At 42.0% G+C, this 25,016-nt stretch overlaps 2 protein-coding genes across 4 annotated transcripts in view; both read left to right on the top strand.

Annotated features, from left to right (window-relative positions):
- The first annotated feature begins 125 nt into the window (after window positions 1-125).
- Window positions 126-13,282, top strand: il6st (interleukin 6 cytokine family signal transduce). Of its 3 annotated transcripts, XM_030354117.1 has the most exons (17): window positions 126-498; window positions 595-680; window positions 1,126-1,220; window positions 2,724-3,008; window positions 3,194-3,335; window positions 4,119-4,285; window positions 4,370-4,524; window positions 4,674-4,836; window positions 6,977-7,059; window positions 7,702-7,921; window positions 8,162-8,362; window positions 8,462-8,563; window positions 8,798-8,944; window positions 10,066-10,206; window positions 10,719-10,815; window positions 11,585-11,666; window positions 12,342-13,282. In XM_030354117.1, the coding sequence occupies exons 3-17, from the start codon at window positions 1,139-1,141 to the stop codon at window positions 13,014-13,016; spliced, it is 2,742 nt and encodes a 913-aa protein (XP_030209977.1). In that variant the 5' UTR covers window positions 126-498; window positions 595-680; window positions 1,126-1,138; the 3' UTR covers window positions 13,017-13,282. The 3 variants fall into 3 exon arrangements, with proteins under 3 accessions (XP_030209977.1, XP_030209976.1, XP_030209978.1); XM_030354116.1 differs by having other exon boundaries at window positions 126-680; XM_030354118.1 differs by having other exon boundaries at window positions 127-680; window positions 4,122-4,285.
- Window positions 13,283-17,019: 3,737 nt separating this feature from the next.
- The window catches only part of nrg1 (neuregulin 1), a 16,223-nt gene continuing 8,226 nt past the window's right edge, over window positions 17,020-25,016 (top strand). The window contains exons 1-3 of the mRNA XM_030355445.1: window positions 17,020-18,439; window positions 21,818-21,956; window positions 22,224-22,282. Coding sequence (XP_030211305.1) covers window positions 17,710-18,439; window positions 21,818-21,956; window positions 22,224-22,282 — 928 coding nt within the window. The 5' untranslated portion in view covers window positions 17,020-17,709. The remainder of the gene's footprint in view (window positions 18,440-21,817; window positions 21,957-22,223; window positions 22,283-25,016) is intronic.

Genomic DNA, 25,016 nt, shown 5'->3' with positions numbered 1-25,016 from the left:
CTATATGTGACCCAGAGCAACAAGTTGAATTACGGCCACGATGAGCACTTAAGTAAACGCCTACTTCCTCATTCAACAACAAAACCCTACTCCCTGGGACATGCGTAGTAGTAGAGGCTTATTAAAAATCTGTTTATGCTTTTCCTTGGCCTCACTATAAATTCGGACATTTTTGACTCCTCCTCTCGGACAAAGACTTGCCACCCCGTGTTTCGTCAAAGTTTTTTTATTTCTAGCTTTTGGCATTTCTCCCCTTTTTGCGGAACAATTTTAGGAACGCTTAAAAAACTTTTGCTCTAGCATTAACAGAGGCGCACAGTGTATAGCGAACACTCTGCCCTCCATGTCACCCCAATACGACATAGAACGGAACGGGGAAGAACCAGGGAGGCCCGCAGGAAAGGAGGTTTGGAACGTAGCCCCGTGTGACGCGATATGACGACCCGAGGGGCGTGACATACCGGAAAACAACATGCTGTTTGGCAATGTGTCAAGACGGTATTTCCTGAGATTTTATTCAGTAGTAACGGATTTCTGCCTAATCAAGCAATCCGATAAGGTATTCAATACCATACCTATGTTTTACCAACTCAGGGTTGCCAATAAGATGTGGTACCAAGGCTAAGGTCGGCGAGGCAGAGTTCTTGTTCGGGCCGTCCTTGCTCCAACTACCAGGCTAGGTAAGCTACGACGTTCATGAAGTTTTCTGTATTCAATATTCTAAATCATCTAACGTTAGAACTTGTTGCGTTTTATTTGTTATTGCAATGCTATTAACGTATTGCTCTTAAGAAAAGATGTGGGTTATTTTTTATCGTGGAGGTGAATGCCGTGTTTAGCATAAGCCCACATTTTATTATTCGCGTTCGCCTTATTATTAGGACAGCTTCATGTGACCAATGTGGACTTGGAAACGGGTTGAAAAGTTGTTGTTTTTTGGCTCAATAACAATACAATACAAACAACTGTACCACACTTGGCACACACAGCATTATCGGTGAACCTGAAAACAGGCTTACTGACTCAGTGCAGTCAACGTGACATCCCCTCCACGTTGAAACGGCTTGGTCCAGTCGCAGTTATCAATTCCTATTTTCCCATTATTAATCTAATGATGTGATTCAGATCTCTCTTAGACATGGCTATGGTTCTCTACATTGGTTTGCTCCATCGTCTTCTGTTGGCATGCCTGGTCTCGTCCGGCCTTGCCTTCAGTGCCGGTAAGTCCATCTTACTGTTTTAGTACTGTAGTAGGCTATGACAGCCCTGTTATGTTAAGCCTCACCATGATAAAAAAACAAAAACAGGGTTTACCCCAGTTAAAAGAAGATTCCACTGTAATAAAACATAAAAAACTTTGACTCTTATGTCTTCAGTTGCTATGTTATTGTTTTAGTCCAAAAATCTGTATGGCTATATATTCAATAAATGTTTTATAGTAGTACTGTAGTAGGCTATGACAGCCCTGTTTTGTTTTTAGCCTCACCATGTTGGTTATCCTGATAGATCGTAAACTATTGCATGATGCTGTTCCTTCTTCCTTTCCCGTTCTGTCTTATATAACTGAACTTTCCAAATCCTTTATAACCCACTTATAAAATAGTACGATCTATATGTTTCAGTTGCTTATTTATGTTTTCATCAATTTATGAAAACACAAATTATTCTAACGAGAAACTGTTTCTCGCTAGTACTATCTGTACTATCTGTTAACTATCAAATAGGAGATTGCATGGAAGTACGTTTCACGAGTTGTAAACAACCAAGTGCAGAAATCAGTGGATGATATTTTCTCTTGTGGTACATGGTAGATTTGCCCAACTGTTTTTGGAAAAGGGGTAGGGTGTTGGCAACTAACATTGCGTAAGGTGGTTGGTACTTCCCCCTCTATGCTACCACACATGAAACGAGATTGGAATGCAAATGAGTTCCCAGGAAGGAAAACGGACACCTACTGATATTGTTATTGTTATTATTCTTTGGAATTAACAGATAACCAATCAAAATGGGCAACAACCTGGCACCAACATCACAGGCCTTTTGTGTGATTTATATCGCGGAAGAGATTATTCAGACCGCACATTATGGGAATTTATTCCATTCCAATTTTGAACAGCTCTTTGGTGTCTGTCCGCAAAAGTTATTTAAAGGCAATATAAGGCCTTCTCATGAAGTGAAGTCCCAGTCAGGATAAGGGAGGGTAGAGGAAGAAATTAACAGCAACACACGCCCATTCTCAAATCAAATATGAAAACATGGAATGTCTAAATTCTTTATTAAATCAATTGGTTACAAAAGGGTGCATGTTAATTGCCGTTCAGTTTTGTTCACTTCGAACCTCAGTTCCAGAAATAAGTAACTACAGTTTGCAAAGTACAAATGAAAACAGAAAGCAGTGCTTTGTAAGGTATACCTTACCGATGTTTGATGGTAAACATCCAACAAAAAAGAAAAACAAATATCTTATCAACTAGATTTTCCTAATATATACACTAATTCCGAATTTGAATCCCGCAACATCTTCCAAAAATTGAAACAGCTGTAACACCTGGAACACTATCAACAGATTTGCAGCGTTTTTTTTTTACCTGATTAATTTGTTATAATGCAATAATAACCTAGATGCTGATAATTTAAACGATTTACAATGCCAACTTGAATCAGGTTGTTACATCCTTGTGTTTCAACATGTCATTAATTTGCTTTTCATTCTATGTCCTCAGAATACACGTTTGATGTTAACATTTTACCGCACTCTCCAGCGGTGGAAATAGGAAAGAATTTTACTGCAACATGTAGTCTGGCCATTACAAGTGAAGCAACTGCAGATGACCTCATATGGTACTCTACTTTGAAGATTATTCCTCGGGAACAGTACAACAAAATCAACACTAGTGCTGTCAATGTCACTATCACAATCACTAGTGAAACACCATCTCGGTTATTTTGTCGAGTGAACAAATCTAAGGATACCAAGGATACTTATGGCATTGAACTTCATAAAGGATGTAAGTTCCTGTGTGTGTGTGTGTGTGTGTGTATGTGTGCGTGCGTGCGTGCGTGCGTGTGTGTGTGTGTTTGTATACAAATATCTATTTGACAGGTGCCTTTATTTGCTTTTCAGTGATTTTTCTTAATTACTTATTTAATCCAGTGCCAGTTAATAACGGTCTTTGTTTTTTTGCTTTTCCAGATCCCCCTGAAAGGCCAGAAAATCTCTCCTGTGTGGCTCTCCAGGTGGACAAAAGAATATCGAATAACGTTACCTGTTCTTGGGATACTCGAAAACGTGGTACTCTGATAGAAACAAAAACCTCACTGTTCTTTAGTTCAGGGTAAGTGCCATTGGTAGCTGTTGTAGGATGCAATTCCTAATTTTCCCTTTGAAGAGCCAGTGAAAAAAAAAACCTTTTTATTTTTTTACGTTTTGTTTATCACTGTTAGGGGAATAAATACCCAATTTAGAGAAAAGGTTGCTTGTGGATGGTGAAGCTCCATCTGTGCAACACTTCATTTATTACCCGCGTCCGGTGCTAAGGCTTCCTGGACATATACAGTGTTAGGCTACGGTGTGTGGCGGATTTCCTATGCAACATTGCTTTTTGTAAGGTTCTGAACAGTTACACAGCGACGGTACTAAAAAAGTATCATAAAGTTGGTGTGGGTCGTAACCATGGGGATAACACGGCCCCTTCTTTCTGGAACTCTCAGTCCAAAAAACATGTTTGAATTCCATCTGTAACAGTGGGCTCACTGGCTCCTTAAATCAAGCAATGTTTTTGATGCATTCGGGATTTGTTAAGACAGCAGATTTGACTCATTGTTCAAACACATCTTGCCTCATCATTACATTTTTGAAATTAAAATTGCAATATAAAAAAAATAAATTACATTTTAAACATGTAGGCATGTATTTTCTAGATAGATAATGTAAGATAAATGTTCAAACTAGATTTTTTTTGATTAATGTAACTGACTTTTTGGTTATTAAGTGAGCATAAATCCTAAGTATTAATTTGAATGTTAACTTTAACTTCAATTTGTTGTCCATCACCTTGAAATCCAAAACCACATCTGTCTCTCTGTAGTAGTATCTCATAATCATCATTACCTCTCAGCAGTGATGAAGAGAAAGAGAAAGAAATCAAAGATGCCGATAAACACCGCGGGACAGTCACGCTGTCTATTTTCCCACATCATATGAATGCAAAAGTTTGGGTGGTATCCGAGAATAAACTCGGAAAAGTGAAGTCCGACGTCCTTGAAACGGAGGCTGACCGGTTTGGTAAGTGGCATTACATTTATATTAAAATAGCTAATGGTTATTGTTAAGTCGCTCAATTCATAATGGCTGAATGCTCTTCTACAGCCAAAACGAATCCACCCTTCAACGTGGTAGCCATCAGTGAGAAGCAATTTCCTGAATCCCTTCTAATAAACTGGTCACAGCCTATTAAGAATGTCTATGTGAAACTGATTTATCAAATCAGATACTGTAAACATGGCTCTCAAACGTGGAGCGAGGTAAGTTTGGCTGTTCTTTCGTTCATTACGTACTTGATTGTATTTTATTACTGGAATTTCTTGAAGTTCATCCTCATAACAAGGAATTTTAACAACGTTTAAAATGGGTTAAATATTCCTAATTTAAGAGTTATTGTGATCTCTTTCAGATACCACTTGAAGACACTGCGAGGGAAATCCAGTCTTTTAGACTACAATACCTCCGACCATACACACTCTATATCACTCAAGTGCGATGCAAAATGTTTCGAGAGGGCTTTGGTTATTGGAGTGATTGGAGCCGTAATGCTACTAAAATGACACCAGAAGACAGTAAGTGTAAATTCAGAGTCAGTCACCCAATCCAACTGGATGAAGCTGAAGCATGACGGAACAAATTGTATATTCTAAACCGCGATAGCCTGGTGCTACCAGACTTTCGTACTTAATTTGCTGAGTCTGGAATTGATTAACGTTAACGCACTTGAAGGGGTGTCTGTTGAAGTTTAAAACGATTGTATCTGCCAAGTGCCACTCTAGATCTGCCATAACCAATAGCTAACGTTTGGCCGGGAATCACGTTGCGCGCAGGCTGTAAACAAACCAAACACCGTGCGTGAAGATGTCTGTCAACGAGAGCTGACTTTAACGTCATAGACCTCTGAAGAATAAGTCCCGCCTCCGAGGCTCTTGGTTCCATGTTTAAATGTGTATGGAAAATAACATGGGGGTTTTGAATGATCGTACGGATTGGATTGTAGGGGCCGTTAAAATAGTTAACTTTTATTAATGCTAACCGGGAGCTAGTTCTGATCTACGCAGACTTCATACGTCATACTTGTCAGGGAGGCGGGAGTTGCTCGCAACCATTCACAACCTAACGTGATTGGCATTTCACGCGTGAATGGACGAGCAGCATTGGTGCCACCTCCTCACCCAAGTGGAATCTATATGGAAAAAGTGTGTAGTTCAAAACCTGAGCAGCTTTTACTTCTTCGCCACCGACAGAGTTTGTCACGTACGATCATTCAAAACCCCAATGTTATTTTCCATGGACATTTAAACATGGAACCAGCCTCAGAGGCGGGACTTTCTTCAGAGGCCTTGTTCTCAGCCACTCCCTCTGTTCGCTGATTGGACGCACAAAACGGACGGAGAAACACAAAACGGACGGAGAAAACCCATACGCAGAACTGCAACGGGCGAAAACTATCCGGTTTCGTTTTAGGACGTTCAGGAATATCTCACCGGGTCTCCTGTGACCCGGCCCGGAGGAAGCCCGGGGCCCCCGTCTGGAGCAAGGCCCAGACGGAGGGCTCGATGGCGAGCGCCTGGTGGCCGGGTGTGCCCGAACAAACAACGTGGCACGCCCCCTCTCTTCATCCCATGGGCTCACCACCTGCGGGAAGACCCGTTGGGGTCGGGTGCGCAGCCACATGGGTGGCAGCGAAGGTCAGGGGTCTCGACGGACCAGACCCGGGCGGCACAAGCTGGCTCTGGGGACGTGGAACGTCACCTCGCTGTGGAGAAAGGAACCAGAGCTTGTGAGGGAGGTGGAGCGCTATCAGTTAGATCTGGTGGGGCTTACCTCCACGCACAGTCTCAGCCTAGTACCGTACTCCTGGATAGGGGTTGGACTCTATTCTTCTCCGGAGTTGCCGAGGGCGTGAGGCGCCGGGCGGGTGTGGGGATACTCATAAATCCCCGGCTGATCGCCGCGGTGTACCCAACTCTGACATCGCCCAGCTGGTGGGGGGCAATGACGTCATCGTTTGCGTTTCAGGCGTCCACGTGAATCCGAACCGCATAGGTCCGGATATATTTGAAACCACCCTGCGACATGGTTTCAGAAATGTGCGGTTTCGGGTACCGGATCCGCCACCTCCGTCTTGACGGTCGGCCGAAACGCACAAGAATCATGCGGTTTCACCAAAAAATTTGCTCCGTGTGGACGGGGCCCCAGACAGTACTGAAGGGAAATTAAAATTGAGCGGAAGTACTTAGGCAGGCGGAGCCAGGCTAATACCGAGAAGCAGAAGTCGGGCGAATTCTGCCCCATGATTCTGCCTCATGTTTGTGGAGCAACACAAATACCTAAAACAATATTGTTCCTAACAGTTTATTCACTCACACAAGCCAAATACAACAGCTACATTTCTTTTAGACATTAATTCCAAAACATATTTTTGCGTTATGAGGCTGAACAGCTAGTCATGTGCATTCAAGGAGAGTTCTACAACAATGTTGCAGGGACAGTCTCAGAACTACACCTCAACATTATGACCTAATTTATAAAATGTCTAATTGATCAAATGACCTCATTGATAAAATGAGTTCATTGTAGAAGCCATGATATTAGTAACATGTGCATTACGTACCAATAGGTTGAAGTTGTGGATATTTTCCAACATACATTATTTTCTTTTTTGTAATTCTTTGTAAAGTCTTACTGTGCTCTTTCCTTAAATTTTAGAGCCAAAGAGTAAACCGGACTTATGGCGGACTATCAACAATACAGAAGGCAGTAATAGGAAGACGATGCATATACTTTGTAAGGTAAATATTCAAAGTGAAAACAACCATGGCATACCATAAGAAAATCCTTCTTGACAATCAGCCTAATGATTGTCTAATGATGAATTATTTGAGAAAAGAAATGACCCCTTGAAAGCTGCCAGATTTGATCAGAATTACAATTTATGCATCGAGATTTTGTTCTGTGTAATAGTTAATTTTCTTGATATCATATTGTAACACCGATCCTCCAAATTAACTATTTGAAACTTGAACAACTACTCAACCTACTCCTTCGCCATAAAATAAACCTTGCCTTCAACAGAAGTCCTCTGATGGCTCAAAGATGCATGGGGCTGCTCAGAGTTATTCATACGTCCTCATAGACTCACCACCTTACCAGAGTGGATCAGAATTGTGGGATCGCGACTTGTAGCACTAAGCATCCAATCCTCTTGGAGTTATATGGCAGGAATGGGTTGCTAAGTTTGTAGATACTGTAACCGTATTGCCGCCGCAGAGGTGCATAACCGGCCACCAAAAAAAAAGTGTTTTTAACCCATGGCATGATTACGATTTAGGTGGGAAATCTTTTTTTCGGCTACAATTCAAAGCGTTCCCTTACCTTGTCGATTTCGTCATAGTTCCCAAATGATCACTTTTAACATTGCTCTTCCGTGTTAGGATCCTGAACTGTCCAATGGACGGATCAGAATCTTTAAGGTCAAGATGCAGTCTCTTCCCTGGAAGGAGGTGGTGGTGAACCGTACGGGATCTGAGGATCTCGCTGTAGATCTCAGACAAATTCAGGACCCAAGAGGCATCATCTTTGTCGACGTCATCGCCTGCAATTCTGTGGGACAATCTCCTAAGGCGTCGCTAAAAATCCCCCGAAATCCACACCGTAAGATAGGCACAACCTGAATGAAATTTTTTAAAAATTGTTCAAGCCTTTTTTTTCTGTTTGAGTCTGTATTTGATCCGTGTCTTTTCAATTCTGGATATTCTTTTTAGATTTCCTCCCCCACCCGTTTCAAATATCTAATGTGGATATCCAGTAGGTTTTTGCAGTTGTGTGCTATTTGCTAGTTGATCTATAATCCCATCCTGTGGACGTGTGTTCTATCTGTTCTGCATGATGCAGAGTTTCCACCGGTAAACAAACTCATGTGGAAAAGCGACAAAGGCCAGCTATTGATCGAATGGCAGACACCCAACGTCTCTGCCGGTGGTTCCCCACCCAAGCATAATCTGACGGAGTATGTGGTTCAGTGGGTGTCTGGGAAGGATGGAAAGATGGACTGGCAGAGAGAGAATCGGAGCACATTAAAAACGTTCATCAGAGGTAATGATTCCAACGTGGCCATTCTGAAAATGTGTGAATAAGCGTAAAGATTCGGTCTGTATTCATCATTCGTTTTATGACTTATGGTTTTCTCATTAGGAGACCTGGAGAATTTTATATACTACAACATATCGGTTTACCCGATATACTCTGATTGGATTGGACAGCCGGTAACCATACCAGCCTATTTAGAACAAGGAGGTAAGAATGTAAAGCTTTGATAATGGCCTATGTAACTTATCTAATTGTCTTTTGGAAAATAGTTGTTTTTGTTACCATGCTTCTCAGGCCCAGTCCATATCACCAAAAGTGTGTGTGTGTGTGTGTGTGTGTGTGTGTCTTAAGTGTTTGTAGTGTTTTGTAATGTATACTATAATGTCCTTCTGGCTATGTTTCACTGGACATTTTGGCTGTTCTCTCAATGTCTTCTTGCAGCCCCGTCACAGCCTCCCAGCATTAAACAGGAATACCTTGGGAGCGACAATGCTAAGCTTGTGTGGACGGACATTCCTCAGGAAAAGCAAACGGGCTTCATCGTGAACTACACCTTGTATTACTTCACGAACGAAAGTGACGTGCAAGGTAAGAACCTGACCCAGATAAACAGTAGCCGGGAGATGTACATGTATATTTACATTGAGGACATTTAGCAGACGCTTTGATCATAGCGTCTTACAGCAGTTCATGCACACATTCACACGCCGATGATGGATCAACTATGCAAGGCGACATCCACCGCGTCGGGATCAGTTAGGTTTAGGTGTCTTGCTCAAGGACACTCAGCCAGGAGCAAGGGATTGAACTAGCAACCTTCCGGCTACTAGTCAGTCAACCTGCTCTACCTCCTGAGCTAAGCCAACCCGGCCATGTACATAATTATAATCATAAAATATAATAAATAATTATTAGATAATATATATACCGTATATATATATATATATATATATATATATATATATATATATATTATAATAAAATATTTATAAAGGCAGAACTTGAAAAGCAAGCCTGAATCTATCATACCACGGCCCTGAAGGCCCTTTCTGTTGTTCCTAGCTGTAAGAGCTGAACAAGAACAAGGGGGGAATGTGTCTCATCCTTCAGACTTCAGCATCCCCTTTGCTTCATGGGAGACGCTACTGCAGTAGCCTCTTATATAGATGTAATACTAATGGACTGAATCTATACAGCGCAGCTATAGACTTACTGCCTTTTATTTCCCCCCCGGGTTTATTGGCCAGAAGCTTGTACCCGCATAACCGAGAAAGCATCTCGCTTGTGTTTTCCCCAGGTCGTGTTTTAACTGGTGAAGCCAGACCTTTGGGCTACAAATAGATGCTTGTATCGGCCAGGGCTGCGGTGATATCTGTATTTTATCTATCGTACATTTTGGGGCCGAGATATTTCATAGTTATATATAATATCTATAGTTATTTTTTGTGCTTCCTTTAGGATATTTAGCAGTAGGTATTTGTATTATGTTGGGAAATTAATGTTAACTAATACATGTGGAGGCTATGGTATGGTGCCAAATTCTGACTTCCTGTCTCTGAAAGGTGCTATGTAAACAAGCTTTGTTCTGACTGAAGGACTGAAAGAACAACATGTCTTTGTAGCCATGATGTCGCGTCAAGCCCTGAAACACTAAGGTTGAATATTGGACACTCTAAATTTGAACATGAACTGTGCTTCTTACTTTGCAGCCATAACACTGCCAGCAAATACCTACTCGTATCATCTGAAGACCTTGTCAAGTGACACCAACTACTGGACCAAGGTTAAGTCCTCCACAATAAAAGGATCGGCGACCAGCCCAGTACATATGTTCAAAACTGCCAAATACGGTAAATGTTGTCTTTACTATAGTTCGTAATTGTCTTTTTATCTATATAGTGTATTTTGAAATTGACCCAGGGTTTGAAATGTTTGTCATTTCCGAAGTTAGAATGCAATGGGGTTTTTTCACTTAATGGGGCAGCCTTGGGTGTCTTGTAAGGCTGTTGGAAATCAGTGCACAAACTCGTTACCCTATAGTCACACCCACTTGATACCCATAATGCACTGTAAATACGGTGAACAACTCTATCGACTATTTCTTTACTCTCTCCTGTGTTGGATAGCGGTTTTATTATTTAATGATGAAATATTCAATCATGAAAAAACACTAGGTAAATATTTACAGCAGTGACCATCCATTTTGTATATCTATATATTTTGGTGACATTTAACATGATTCCCGGCATGTGATTAGTGTTAAAATCTCCTCTATTCCCTGCCTTACTTGTTCCTTAAATAGTTGACCAAATACTATATTCGTCTGGTCTCCTTTCTGAAACAATTGTGATTTTTGTTTCAGCACCGGGAGAGGTGAAGGGCATAGTGGTCGGAGCTTGCCTCGGATTCCTGTTTTTGCTTCTAGGAATAACAATTCTATGTTTTTATAAGTGGCAGTCGTAAGTGTTAATTTTCCTTGATTTCTCCTCAACCCAATGCTGTAAATGAAAAGGGAATATAGAGCATCAAAGAAGGTCCCTAAAAAATTGTTTCTTGCCAATTTTGCATAGTTGGCTTAAAATACTTCCACTTCCCGCACGTCAAATACGTGCGAGAAGAGGAATTTTGTTTGAATTGAACTTTCCTAAGTGCTAAGAGAAAAACATTGTGCAAACAAATAGCTTCAACAATTTGGGCAAACTCAATGACATATCACGCCATTGAAACACGATTTATCGCGCCCCAATCATGCAGCTATTTGCTCAACAAATGTTTAGAACACATTGCTTCTTTGTTATGATTAAGGTCTGGCCAGATACCCGTCCCCTGATCGTAGCTAACTTCCAAGGAATAGGATTAAGGGGAGCTTGAGTCATGCGTGCTGCAATGCTCCCAGCCCTGCCTTTCATTCGTGCCGAGTCTTGTCTATCGAAAATGGGCGAGGCCAGCAGCAGGGCCAGTGTCCAAAAGTAGACCTGAGCGAGCAGCTGCAGCGGAGCGCCGGGGAGGCTTTGTTTGTGGGAGGGAGGGTGGTGGACACGGCGCACAAGACGTTGCACTATGCCGTCCCTGCAGTGTTTCATCATTGCACATCTGAGAATGTTGAGATATTGCATCAGACTGACTTGAAGGAATTGTCTTTGCATGTATCTCAAATCTAAAATGTATCTCACTGATTTTATTTTCAACAGTGATATAAAAATTGTGTCACTCTTGCCTCTTCTTCAGAATCGAAAGTAAATGGTGGCCGACCATTCCAAATCCCGAAAATAGCAGAATTGGAACCTGGACTCCTGATTTCCATTTGAAAGTAAGAAACAAAAAAATAAATAAGTTATTGAGTATCTGAACTGCTACTCTGTGAAGCCTAAAGAGATCCAATAAACAGTGTCATGCCAATAACTAATGAGAGCCACAAATGTATTAATTCCTGCATTTAAGAATGAATCATCTTTCTCATTTTCTAGACAAGAAGATATCCGTCATTAGCTTGAATCCTTATCCAACCTCATCTTCCTAAGGCAGATAGTAAAAAAAATTAGGCGTTGTTTCAACCTGTATGTAAAGTAAACTGCACTGATATATGCAAAACATTTTGCTTCTCCTTTGTTTTTTACACCTCTAAAACCCTAGGAGCAGATAATTACCGAAAATGAGGCGGAAGAAAAATAATAATAATGAAAAATGACACAGGATAACAATAGTGTGTCATGCTTTGAACTCACACTAACTAGGGCTGGCTATGGCCCCTCTTTTCCCCAATCTATTCCATTCAGACTTAACGTAACGTTTTTTTATTCAATCAAAGGATTTAAGGAATCAATGTCATTCAGATGAAGATCAATCTGAATCCCAGAATAGTTAGTTTTTAACCCAGGCCTGCTCCCACACACATTTAGAGCGTGTGCAAAGAGAGTGTTTCAAAGGTATGTTGCACCGCAGTGGTGACCGCCATGAAATAACCTTTCCGCTCCTCCCCTCGCAGAACGAGCCACCCAAGGAGAACACCCTGGTGGACGTGAGCGTGGTGGAGGTCGACATGCTGGACGGCAAGTCCGTGTTCGAGGAGGACAGGGCCGGCCTGCCGCTGAAGAAGGACAAGTACCTCTCGGAGGAGCACAGCAGCGGCATCGGCGACTCCTCCTGCATGTCGTCGCCGCGCCAGAGCGTGTCGGACAGCAGCCACAGCAGCGACGAGGGCGGGGACCTGGGGGAGACTGCGGCGGGCGCCGTGCAGTACTCCTCCGTGGTGGCCTCTCAGGGGTACAAGGGTCAGAACCCCAACGCCGCCGCGCACGGCCAGCCGCTGCCGCCGCAGCAGCAGCAGCAGCAGCAGACCACGCCGTCCTTCAGCAGATCCGAGTCCACCCAGCCGCTGCTGGAGTGCGAGGACGGCGGCGGCGACACGCCGGGTTCGAGCGGACAGTCGCGCCTCCTCTCGCCCGGCGGCGGTTACCGGAGCAAAACGTTGGACCACGGGAGTGCTCGCTGTGCTGAGGAGCGCGGGGAACAGGGGAGCGCGGTCTTACTCAGGTTCTGGCCGGGGGACCAGGCGTGTCAGCAGTCTGGGGCTCAGGACGCAGCAGAGAGCCCCGAGTTCCTGGAAGCCGTGCCAGCCTCCCACTGCATGACTAAGTTGGTCGGCTACCGGCCCCAGTGAGGGTCAAAAATGGAGGAGCTGTTGCATCATATTGCACTGTGGTGCCATTTCTTTTTCAAATCAAATCTGAACATTGAACACGAAAAATGTAGCAAGTCTTCAATGCACTGCCAATTATGAGTGGCTGCTTTTTTTTTTACGTCCTAGTCATACCAGTCAATGGTTATTATTTTTTTATTTGCAATTAGTCAAACTTATTTTCGCTTTGTGTCAACTATACTGAAGGCATGCATGGAGATTTTCACATTAAAGTAATCCTAAGTGTTGGTTTGCGTGTTTTTGTGTTTGAGTGTACATATCAACACTCTTCGAACACTCTCTTTACCCTAACAGTAGATGGAGTTGGAGATATGAAGAGAGATGATAACCCACATGCAGAGCCCACAGTGACGGCTGCTGCTTGGGTCTGAACTTGTTTAACCCGGGATCTTCATGCAGGCCTGCAATGCAGCGATATGTGCTTATGATTCTTTATTCTAACATCTGATAGCCACATCAACAGAGAGAATGGGGGGTAATTTGATCAAAGGCAAATGCAAGAACATGATTGAACCAATCCTCCAGCAGAAGTGTTGGCAGTGTTTTCATTTTAAGGCAGGATCTTGATCTAGAGATGGGTTTAATGCCACCATTCCAAATAGTTCATGCGATGTCAATTAAAGAAATATTGAATATAAATATTTTAGGTTACAAGCCTAACAAATTACCCAACGTAAGAAACTAATACCCTGGATATCGATGTAGGGATGGTAACTGGGGAAATTAAAAAAAACATAAACAAAGAAATGGTATTGTTCAAATAGTTTTGCAGTCCTAGATGATATTTTTCTCCTTAATATTTAAAAGTGTGCGGACTCATCAAATTCTCTGTGGATATGTGGCACTAACTCACTTACTGAACTGGCCAGTCCGAGCAGGTGGGTTGCCATGACAACAACCCATCCATGCCTTTGGGCATATTTGTCTCCCAACATCAAATGACCTCCATGAACCCTGTATCTCCAGACACAAGACACCGTGCGTTCTCCACGGGACAGAGAAACCCAAGCTGATCGGCAGCTGGTCTTCAGACCAAGAAACAACGTGAAAGGGCTGAACAAGATGCTGTGATTTAGGCACCCCTTCTGAAGGGGATGCCAAGTAAGCTTTCACATACAAGCAAGTTCCTGTGATCAGTGCTACAAGTATTGATTTGGATTTTGAATAGGTTTTGGATTTTGAATACATTGCTAAGACAAAAAAAACATGCCGCAACTGGTATATAGTTATTTTCTATGTTCATTTGTGTCCAGAGGCTCAAAGTGGTGGTTACAGATCTATCCACTTATAGATCTCTTAACTGTGTGAGCTGCTCATCTCAATGGTGGAGGGCGATGGGCTGCTAATCCTTTATTAATGCCGACAACACTTACAATTGGGAATTCAATTGGGGTAGCAGAAGAAATCAAGAGAGAGGAAGACGTAGAGGAAACGGGCCTTTGGAGTTTTCATTTTCTACAAACCCTGCCACCGTGTCTGAGGCAGGTGACCAGGCACGCACTTTTAATGTGCTTTGCATGCTGCCATTTTTGGTCCATTCTATAATTAATGCAGGAGCAACGGAGGCACTCTGACCTAGAAACATTGCAGTCTTCTTTAGGAAAGCCTCGGGAAAACCCTAAACTCACTACTCTTCCAGTAGTGAGCAGGGAGCATCCTCGCTCTAATGGAATGAATCCATGCTGTGGAGCTGGCCCATCACCTCCGTCCTGTCCGTGAAAAAGAGCTGAAAGATGCTTGTCCTCATTGAATGATTTAAAGCATGCCTGCTATTCTGTTCTCTCCCTGTCGCTCTCTCTTAAGGAGGTTTTTAAGAGGTGATGGATGTCTGATCTGCTCAACCTCCTCCAACGTCTGACCCCCAGAGGGATCAGCACTGGTGACTTCATCCTTCGTCACCAGGGGGGGGGGGGGAGGGGAGGAGGGGGACAGCACCGCCCAAACGCAATGGAAAGTATCCTAATAACTGATAAATGCTTCAGGATGAAATCATATCACATGTTTCCACCAGGCTGAACTGTACAGCCGAAAATGAATCAGATAATGTTCTGGCTCATGCAGATTTTTGGATTGATGCAGCATCAATGGTTTTTGTTTAAAGTTGCAAAACATGTCTTTATTGTTTCGTTTGAAATGTTTTTACCGATTTGGTGTGTTTTCCCGCAGTCCTGTATTCCGCAATCCATGGTCAAGCCTTCCTGGTCAATGACTTCACATTCACGTTGCAAAGTAATCAGAGACTGAATGGACCCCACCTCAAAGATAATAATATTGAAGAATAAATTCTGGCTGCGTCAAGTCATGATGCTTGGCACCTGACAGAGCTCAAAATATATCCAGCAAATACAAAACAACTCCACATGTTAAAGGCTGAGAGAACCATACAGATGTTAGAAGCTAATATGACAGATAGCTCTTAATGGTGGTCTGTAAGTGGGCTGCTTAAGGGGAAATCCAAGTCCCGACATCCCCTTGTTTTCCCGAACCACTACGTGTATTGATTTTGGCGTAAGTAAGCGCATATCATGTATGTTTACACATAGTTTGTTTAGTTTATGTTCATGTAACCTCCTTCCCGCATGCGTTCAGAATTATGTTGATCAGAAATGTTTACAGAGGGAGGGCGCAAATGGCAAGATAGATGGCTTTTAGCATACACCATGTATGTGCGTGTGTCTGTGCGTGCACGTGTGTGTGTGAGTACATTTAGTGGTGGTTGAGGAGCAGGGGGTTTAATTATTTGAAAGGGGCACTACAACCCCCCGTCCCACCATACACACACACACACACACACACACACACACACACACACACACACACACAAAAGACAACATTAGTGTTATTAATTCTTTGGAACGGCACACTCTGGTGTCCCAGGAGAGAGTGCCAATGCCCTGACCTTTCCACACGTGGTGTTCTTAAGCCTCCCTCCTCAACCCGTGGATGATAGTCTTTGGATGGGCCGGCCTATTAGCCTCGCGAGGAAGGCTGTCACAGAATAGAAATTGTAATGATGGGCTGATACATGATTTCATCTCCAATGATGCCCTGTTCACACCAATTGTATAAAAGAAATGAATGATGATCACGAACCATCTACTCTCAGTGGGACGAGAGAAAGACAAAACACATTGCACATACACACATACGAAATGCATATTTATGCCCAAGGCTAAGTATTTAATGTTTGGTGCTTTGGTTTCTATGTTTCTGGGAAGAATACTTTGGTGTAGAAGGCCTGCTTCTCCTCTGTAGCCATTGTATACGATTATGACACAAAAATGAATCTCATCTATCCCCTGGTGTCCAAACCGGACTTGAGTCTCCATTTGAATCGGTCAATCTCTAACCTAGACCTATACAGTGTTATACCGGATACAGACGGATATGAGAATAAACCACAGACTCGGTCCTCTGGGAGAGATCACATGTCTGTTTCAGCAGCTCCCGCCCCTTGAAATAAACACACTTTCTGTGTGTCAGCATAATCAATAGGGCAAGCAACATGCAGAGCCAGGCTAGAGAGGAGCAGCAGCAGCAGCAGCAGCCAGACGCAATTGCGAAGATTCCCTTTAATTTGATCAACTTTGCTGAATCATTTGCGTCGGTGCGGGGCGTCGGGCGGGGGGGCGGGGGAGGGAGAGAGAAGCTTTTCTGAATGTACATCTGAGACTGATGGCGGACGGGCACGGCTCGTGTACAGAAGGGTGGATGGGATGTGTGTGATGCGGGGTAGGTGAAGGCAGACGGATTGGGGAGGTATATAGACTAGGCAGAAGCTCAAGGGTAGAGGAGGGGCATAGGAAGAAACAAAGGGGAGTATCCCTTTCATGTGCTCAAACCACCCCATGAGGCTGCTGCAAGCCTCTCTCTCTCTCTCCCTCTCTCCCTCTCTCTCTCTCTCTCTCTCTCTCTCTCTCTCTCTCTCTCTCTCTCTCTCTCTCTCTCTCTCTCTCTCTCTCTCTCTCTCTCTCTCTCTCTCTCTCTCTCTCTCTCTCTCTCCTGCCCCTTATTCCGGTCTGTTTCCTTGGCTTTGCGGAGAGGAAGGACACTGCCGCTCCCGAATGATTCAGCCCCTTCCCATCGGCCGCGTGCGTACTACAGACCAAACACAGTATGTCTCTGCCTCTGCTGCAGTGTCTGGATATTCTCGCCGCTTTGCTCTCCTCTTTGCGGTACCCATGCTGCGCCCTCTCTCTATGAAGTGTGCATAGCAGCTGCCTCTGTTCCCCCAAGTGTTGAGGTGAGTCAGCTGCCGCTATCCCTTGTTTGATGCTGGACAATACCGACCACAAAAGAAAAGGAGTGAATGTTTAAATTCCTCCCGCAACTTGGTTTTGTATATCCGGGACCGTCGTTTTGTGGATCTAATTCCCGGGGATAGGGACTGCTAATATGAGTGCTGTATGGATACATCTCAATGACAAACTTTCTATATTGCACCGAGAGTTGCCTTAATACGTTCTAGTCTGCTAACAAGGTCAGTGTTTCGGGGGGGGGGTTGAAGAGCTTTTTTTTTTTTTTTCTGTAATCCCAGCACCCTCCCATTGACAATGGGATACATTACGGGAAGGATCAGACGACATCCGTTTCACCACGCTCTGAGTTCATAGGTAATGTTCCGCGAGAGCCCTGGATCGAAGAGACAGAAAGGATGACCGAAGGAACCGAGGACCCCAATGTCATGCTAGCGGTGCCTCCCGGATCCGTCCCCTCTAACGTTTCAAACGAGGATGCTGAGCATGCAACTGACCAGAAGCTGGAGGAGCCGGGGGCCGGTGCTGAGGAGAGCGAAGTTGGTTCGGAGGGGGAAGCCGAGGGGGGGGCCGGCGGTGATGGAGAAGAGGAGGAGGGCGACAGAGAATGGACAATGGGAATTTGCAGTTTGTCAAGTACCTGCTGCGTGTGCATCGAGATGGAGCAGATTCACAGTTGCCTGCGTTCTGAGAAAATCTGCATCCTACCCATCCTAGCTTGCCTCCTTAGCTTAGCCCTGTGCACCGCCGGACTAAAGTGGGTGTTTGTAGACAAGATCTTTGAGTACGAGCCCCCAACCCATTCAGACCCAAAGCGCATCGAGCAGGGCCCTATCATCATATCAGCTGACCCCACACTCGGACTTCCTGTGTCATTTCCACATCTGCTCTCCTCTGCTCCCCCTTTGGCCAACACTATCAGAACAACCACGGCGGGCCAGGAATTCCCCGTCAGAGCGAAACCTTCTGGATCTTTGGTATCGACTAAAGTTCTGCAGGGGAACTCGTCCACCGCTCTGACGTACCGCGCAGACGAGCCCACAGCGTCGAAGGCCCCCAAACCCGACAAGCAGATCCCCGTCAAAAACAACGCTGTGGAGTTTAACGAAATAATCATCTCTACAAGTGGTAAGCATAGAAACCTTTTTGTGAATTTTGATAATGACGATGCTACCGAGCAGTGATGTTGCAACTTTAAAATGTCTACATAGCAGGTTGACAGGCTTTGGCAGCCAGACCTCAAGGGTGTTCAGTTGTTTGACCTAGCTGACTTAAGAAGATGAAAGCACTTTGTTGCATTGTGTGTAATATGCATGACAATATATGACAATATAGATGACAATCGTTGGTTGTCACGCAAACCTAAAAACAGAGATTCATGACTTGCCAAATGCATGGTGGGACTATGCATTGTCACTACCCAATTCAAGATCAAAAAGTACAACCAGGATTACATTTGACTCTGCTTGTATTCTATTTGTAAATATATCTGAATATATATGAAATACATTTGGATAAATTATAGAATATAAAGAAACAAATATCATTGAAATACAAAACATGCTATATGCAAATGTGGTTACACTACCATTAAGATTGACCTATAATTAATGTAATCTATATTCTATACTAAGCTAATTATATTCTATAACTCATGTAGAGGAAAGTATGATACTTAGATTAATACCACTCATACCCTGTTTGATAACACTTTACAATAAAGGTACATTAATTAACCAACAATAAGCATTAGTTAAAGAATTAATAGGAATTATAATATATTGTTAGCATAGGGATTAGGGTTACTTTTTTATATGGTACTTGAAGTCTTGTTGTTCAAGTTATTCCAGTTGCACTGGCACACCATCTCCCATTTTAGATGTGTGTAAGGGTTAACCCTTAACCCATTATATAATGTAAAGATTAACCATTACCCTAGTTAAAATGTAAAACCATTGCTAAACATGAAAACCATTTGTAAATATTACGAGTTTATGATTTTTAATACGACATTATGATTAGTTATCTGTTAATTATCGGTTAGTTAAAAGTGGAAATCTCTGAAGTTTTAGTTTTGTTTAACTTTGGAGACACCATTGACGATAAGTGGTATTTTTCCCAGTGTCTCAACGGGCACCAGTTCGTTACGTTGATAGTACTGCAAATGCGAGGGCTTTCTTCAGCGAGCCACAGGCTCAATCTACGTTGTGTGACTTCATATGGCGATAGATAGTGGCGGTTTTCATTCTATATTATGTATTTTGACTGGCAGCTTTCTTCCAAAATATAATGTTAGTTGCTTACTTGTGGTACTCCAGCCTGGCCCCGAAACCTTAGGCCAACCAAGACGATACATTATTCTATGGATTCCAGATCTGCAAATACTACTGTTTGTTAGAACATTTATAATGATTCTCTAATACCTAAACTCAAAGCTAGGTTAGGCAATCTATTTTAGAATACACTTTTGTCATTTTAGTTGAAATTCTCTTTACATCCCGAACAACAATTTTTAAATCGAATAAAAGAATCTGGTATCTGTGGATGTTGCATGCCTGTATCATACCCGTCCAATATTAAATTTGGCTCTAGTTCTAACCTTTTCTAATCTAATACCTAAACGTAACCACCTCTAACCCAATTCCTGAATTCACCCTCTTCAACCTTAATTTAACAATCTCTATACTTAAATTTAGCCAATACTGTAAAACCAATACTGAAACATCACCAACTCTAACATACAGTAATTTAACTTAATCTTGAACCTAATACCTAAACCTCACCATGTCAGCCATTTCCATTTAGCCTCTCCCGACTTGAATACCTCATTCAAGTCAATAGTATTTGTATAGCTGTATATCTCATTTACAGTCACAGAGGGCTTCAAAGGCCCCATTTTATAACATACCCTTATCCATAGCCTTCCAAAGACAAAGGATAAACTCCCTTATTCATTCAGGCAGAAACCTAGGAACTTGGAGAGAGAGGGATCTCTCCTCCAAGGAATGGTAAGGAGCGCAATGGGTTTGAGCAATGGTCTGATGGAGGTGTAAGGAGAAGGGGTGCAGTGTACCGGTTGTCAGGGGTTTGGAAAAGAGGGGCTTGTGTCCGGGAGGGATTCGATGTTCATAACTTGTTGTCAATCCCTTTATGCAACTGTTGCCTCTTTAAACTGGTGTAGTGGTTCACTACACCATCAAACAACAGGGGTGAGAGTGAAGCAGCATGGTTGACGTTGCATCTGCTTTAGCACCATGCCCTGAGGGTGGAACAACTTGATTGGTTCTTGAGATACCACAAAACCCTGCTAGGTCGCCGACAAGTGTAGCTATGGTTATCTTTGAATCTGCCGTTGCCTGCTGGTTCATCTTGCCCAAAATTTGACATAATTTTGATGAATAGGTTTTAACTTTTACAACAAGATGAACTTTTGTTCTTCTCATGAGCAGTGGTTAGGTTACTCTCTCTAGATCGTTCATGTGCAAAGAATTGGAACAACTACGATGCAATGGCACAGTAAAGCTAGTGCACCAACCATGGCTTTATGAAAGAACCAATAAACTGGCTGGCACTTACATGTAACACATGCAGTCTTACTTATAACTTATTGATGGAACTGCATATGAATATCAAAGGGTTTAAGTAATGCTGCTTGTATCAATGCAGCAGAAAGGTTTTTTTTGTTTTTTTACAACCATTGTTATTCATGCCGCATTATCATCACTAGGCCACTATGATCCGAGTTTACTCGTTCATTCTGTTTTAACCTTCAGCTTTTCTTAATGAATAATTGAGCATACTACCTGAAAAATATATGCAGCATAAGGGGCTCCTCGTTGTTGCATTGTATGGTTAGCTGTGTGGTCAACAGACTTTTGTATACATAGGAAAACTGGATACCATTTAATTGAATTAATCATTAGGTGCAATATAAAGAATTTTTTTTAAAAAAAGATAGACAAATGCACATTAGGGTCAGTAATTTCAAACATTTAAATAAACAAAGACAGGAATTCACATTTTGTTTAATTTTGTAAGTTGTTTTGGCCTCTCCTCATTTGCAGGTTCAATATAATAATGATATATGATGGCCCTAATTACCATATACAATACCAAAATAATTATAATCTTAATATACTTATTTTGTTGAGCTCCAATGCTTTCATGAATGCAATGCCTTGCTCATTCAAAGTTTAATTGGTTTGAAAAATCTACAGTTTTATGCGAAGCACTTATTCATCGTACGGGTAAGACATTTAAAAGACCCTTTTGACAGGGGTGTCATCATAAATGTTGCTCAAAATACTAATCATGGATCTGCTACTTTTATGTAGCAGTGGCACATGGTCCTCAGTATGTGATATCTTCATTAGTTTAGTCCACTGCCCGGGCCTATACACATAAAAGAGCACACTCATGATGTGTGATGAGCGACAATCCTGCAATGACACCGTGAAAACTATATATTGTGTTTTAACAAATGTCCCTTACCGTACCTTCCTGTAGCTTCCGTGAGCACCACTCCAGCAGCTAAGACGTCGAGTCATGTCATGCGCTGCAGTGACAGCCAGAAGAACTATTGTGTGAATGGAGGAGAGTGCTTCACCCTGGAAGTCATACCAGGCAGCACCAAGTTTCTCTGCAGGTAGGTCCTAGCTTACAAAAGTGTGTCACAAGGTAGCCTACCTTACTGGAACTTTCAGCAACACATTGTTCTCTATTTTTATGTGTTGAACTGAGACAGGGGGTTCATGGCTACTTTAAATACAAATTAACAACTTAAAACATAGTGAGTTAATAGATTAGACAGTTTGGAATCAAGACTGCAGCTGGAGTCAACAATTCCATTTATTTATAGAATCGATTCTCAGAATTGTTATCTGAATTCTCCACATTTGTGTTCCCCTTTTAGGTGCCCGAATGAATTCACTGGTGACCGCTGTCAGAACTACGTTATGGCAAGCTTTTACAGTACGTCTAAAACCTCTTTCATCTGTGTTTGGATTAAAGCATGCTTTCTATCATTTTGTTGCTTCCTTTGTTCAGAAATTTTGGTTTCTTTACTTATTTTTTAATACATATATATACACATATTTGCCACAACACAAAATGCAAGCAAAACAGGTTAGGATATGGTAGGATGATGTCTTTCTTATTTCTATTATCCCTAAAGAAATAATCCAAAACGAAAATGATGTTCTCTTGAACGAAAGTTGACTCGCAATTATGCTTTCTTAACAGAAATCTATCAAAATCCATACATGCCAACATGATAGTGCACATGGATCTGAATATCTGTATTATCAGTTTCAACATGAAAAAAATATATATTTACATATGAGTTTTCATCCCATAAAGATCCAACACTTTATTCATTATTTCGTTTATATTTGTGGATTTTGGCCTTGATTCTGGATGCTTGACTTTGTGAATACATATCTCTTTCTGAATCATGACTCCATATTAATGTATAAATGTATATATTAAATCTTAAAAATACTGGATTGCAAGATTCTTCAGAATAGTCCAAAAATAAGTTTTATTTGAAACAAGTTTTAAAATAACACAAAAAGCCGCAAAATAACAGCACAACTTATGGCCGCAACTTAAGGCCACAATTAAAATATGGATAGGTAACTGTGTGAGGCAATAAGTCGACTATCCCAAAGCCCTTTGTAGATGCAGGAGAGCCAAATTGACACAAAGGGGGATTTCCAGTTGTCGACATTGATTCCACTTTCGCTTGCTTCCGAAATCTCCGGATGTTTTCCCTGACCCCAAATGTACCCACTGTTCCTGTAATCTGTCCTCCAAGTGCCTTGTGGCACATAGGGCCTAGTACCCACTGTTCCAGTCTGCAGTAAACTAGAGAAGCAGCAGCCGCAAATCATCTTGGAGCCAAGAATACATAAGTGTACCCAGGAAGTGCTTTGGAGAGGTTTCGACTGAATCATTAGACATCGGCCAATAAAGCACTAACTTTTCGCATTGCCAGGCATGATAGAAATGCAAAAGCAGGACTAAGCCTCTTAAAAAATGGACTACGTTCACTTTTATAAAGGATAGATTGCCACTGTGCAATAAAGAGTGAACATTTCCAACCAAAAGTGAATATCAAGAAATGCTTGTTCCTTGTAATAATATTATTGTTTCTAAATGAATTACACAGTAGTGGTGGATATCCTTCTTTGAGATGCTCCACATAGTTTTATGTTTCTCTGGTGTTAAGCTGACACAATGCAGCAAAGACAAATTAATGCAAGACTGACTCATGCTACATGGCCACTTGAAGCTGCTTCCCTATATCTTTAGGCTGCTTCCCTAGCTTAAGGCGGCTTCTCCATATCTTTTGGCTGCGTCCCTAGCTTTAAGTGGCTTCTCTATAACTTTAGGCTGCTTCTTGCTTTTTAGGCTGCTTCTCTAGTTTGAGTCTGCTTCTCCAGGTTTAAGCAGCTTCTCTAGTTTACTATGGATTGAGTCAGCTGGCACAATTACTATCAAGGAACATGTCGAGATTTAGGAAGTGAAGACGAATGTGCAAATGCAATATAATGACTTCTGGAACACAGCCCTTTACCAAGTCTTGTGACATCTGAAGGTTATTGGCCAAAAGGAACAGTGCGACAATGTGAAACATACAGGATATGCACATATTTATTGTGTTAAACCTAATTTACATTATGATGTATCACATTTTGCAGCGTCAAAGCCCCTCATGTCATTTCAAGTCTGGGTGGTAATACCGGTATTGCTATTTTTCACTGCTACGGTTCAGATTGATTGCCGATTGTGGAAACTCAGTGCAAGCGGTTTTTTTTATGAATTTGAACAGGCTTATTAGACTCAACAGCTTAAGGATCAGGTTTATAACTTGATATGCTGCTAACTATCATTGACAAAATGATTCATAGAGTGCTTGGTAATTGCTTTGCAGTTATCTAGTAAAGAATGCTGCAAGGGCAAAGTACTATATGGATGTTGGGGAGAGTGCTTGGCAAATTAATAGTTGTGGTTGCATCACATGTGCATTGAGTTCATATAAATCATATTAGGCATGACCAGGTTCTACCTTATCGATTGATTGATTTATAACAGTATATCTTTCTAGAATGACTGCTGTGGGTGTGTTTTGTAAGATTCTGCTGTCTGAGCACCCAGGCAGCAGTTATTGTAGATTGACCAAAACATAAGTGATCCTCGCACCATGTGATTCTAGAAGTAAACTGTTTTATCTGGGATAATCTGTTTATGCGAATAAATCTATTGATGCGATACCAAGCTTTTATTTAAAAGAACAGGCTGTATACACAATCAAAAGATGGTTGACCTACATTTAAATTATAATAGTTCTCACCTAGCATAATGATTTGAATATATATTAGCTACAGAAAAATTGGAGAATCAAAATCATGACTATATGCTTAAATACTCTCGATAAGTAATTGAAAATCTGGGTTTGGTGCTTTCAACCATCTGCACATTATATGGCTGCATGATTATCAACTTTACCTTTGTTTTATGTGACGTGATGGACCAATGTAAGGCTTGTCCTCATCACATAGAATAGGCCAATGGATCATTTCAGCAGGACTACATTGGCAGCTTTTTGAAAGAAAAATGTGCAAACAAAAACAACAAAAGAAGTGTACTAGATCACTGAAGAGAGATACAATACAATGAGTCTTTATTCTACACACTAGTTAGA

Source organism: Gadus morhua, chromosome 4, assembly GCF_902167405.1.
Source record: "Gadus morhua chromosome 4, gadMor3.0, whole genome shotgun sequence".
NCBI lineage: Eukaryota > Metazoa > Chordata > Actinopteri > Gadiformes > Gadidae > Gadus > Gadus morhua.
This window is presented reverse-complemented; position numbering and strand designations above follow the sequence as displayed.

Excerpts from the sequence above, each read along its gene's own strand:
- il6st (XM_030354117.1), top strand. The coding sequence starts at position 1,139 with ATGGCTATGGTTCTCTACATTGGTTTGCTCCATCGTCTTCTGTTGGCA. Across the intron at positions 4,525-4,673 it reads GCTCTCAAACGTGGAGCGAG|ATACCACTTGAAGACACTGC; the intron begins GTAAGTTTGGCT and ends GATCTCTTTCAG. Across the intron at positions 10,816-11,584 it reads TGTTTTTATAAGTGGCAGTC|AATCGAAAGTAAATGGTGGC; the intron begins GTAAGTGTTAAT and ends CCTCTTCTTCAG.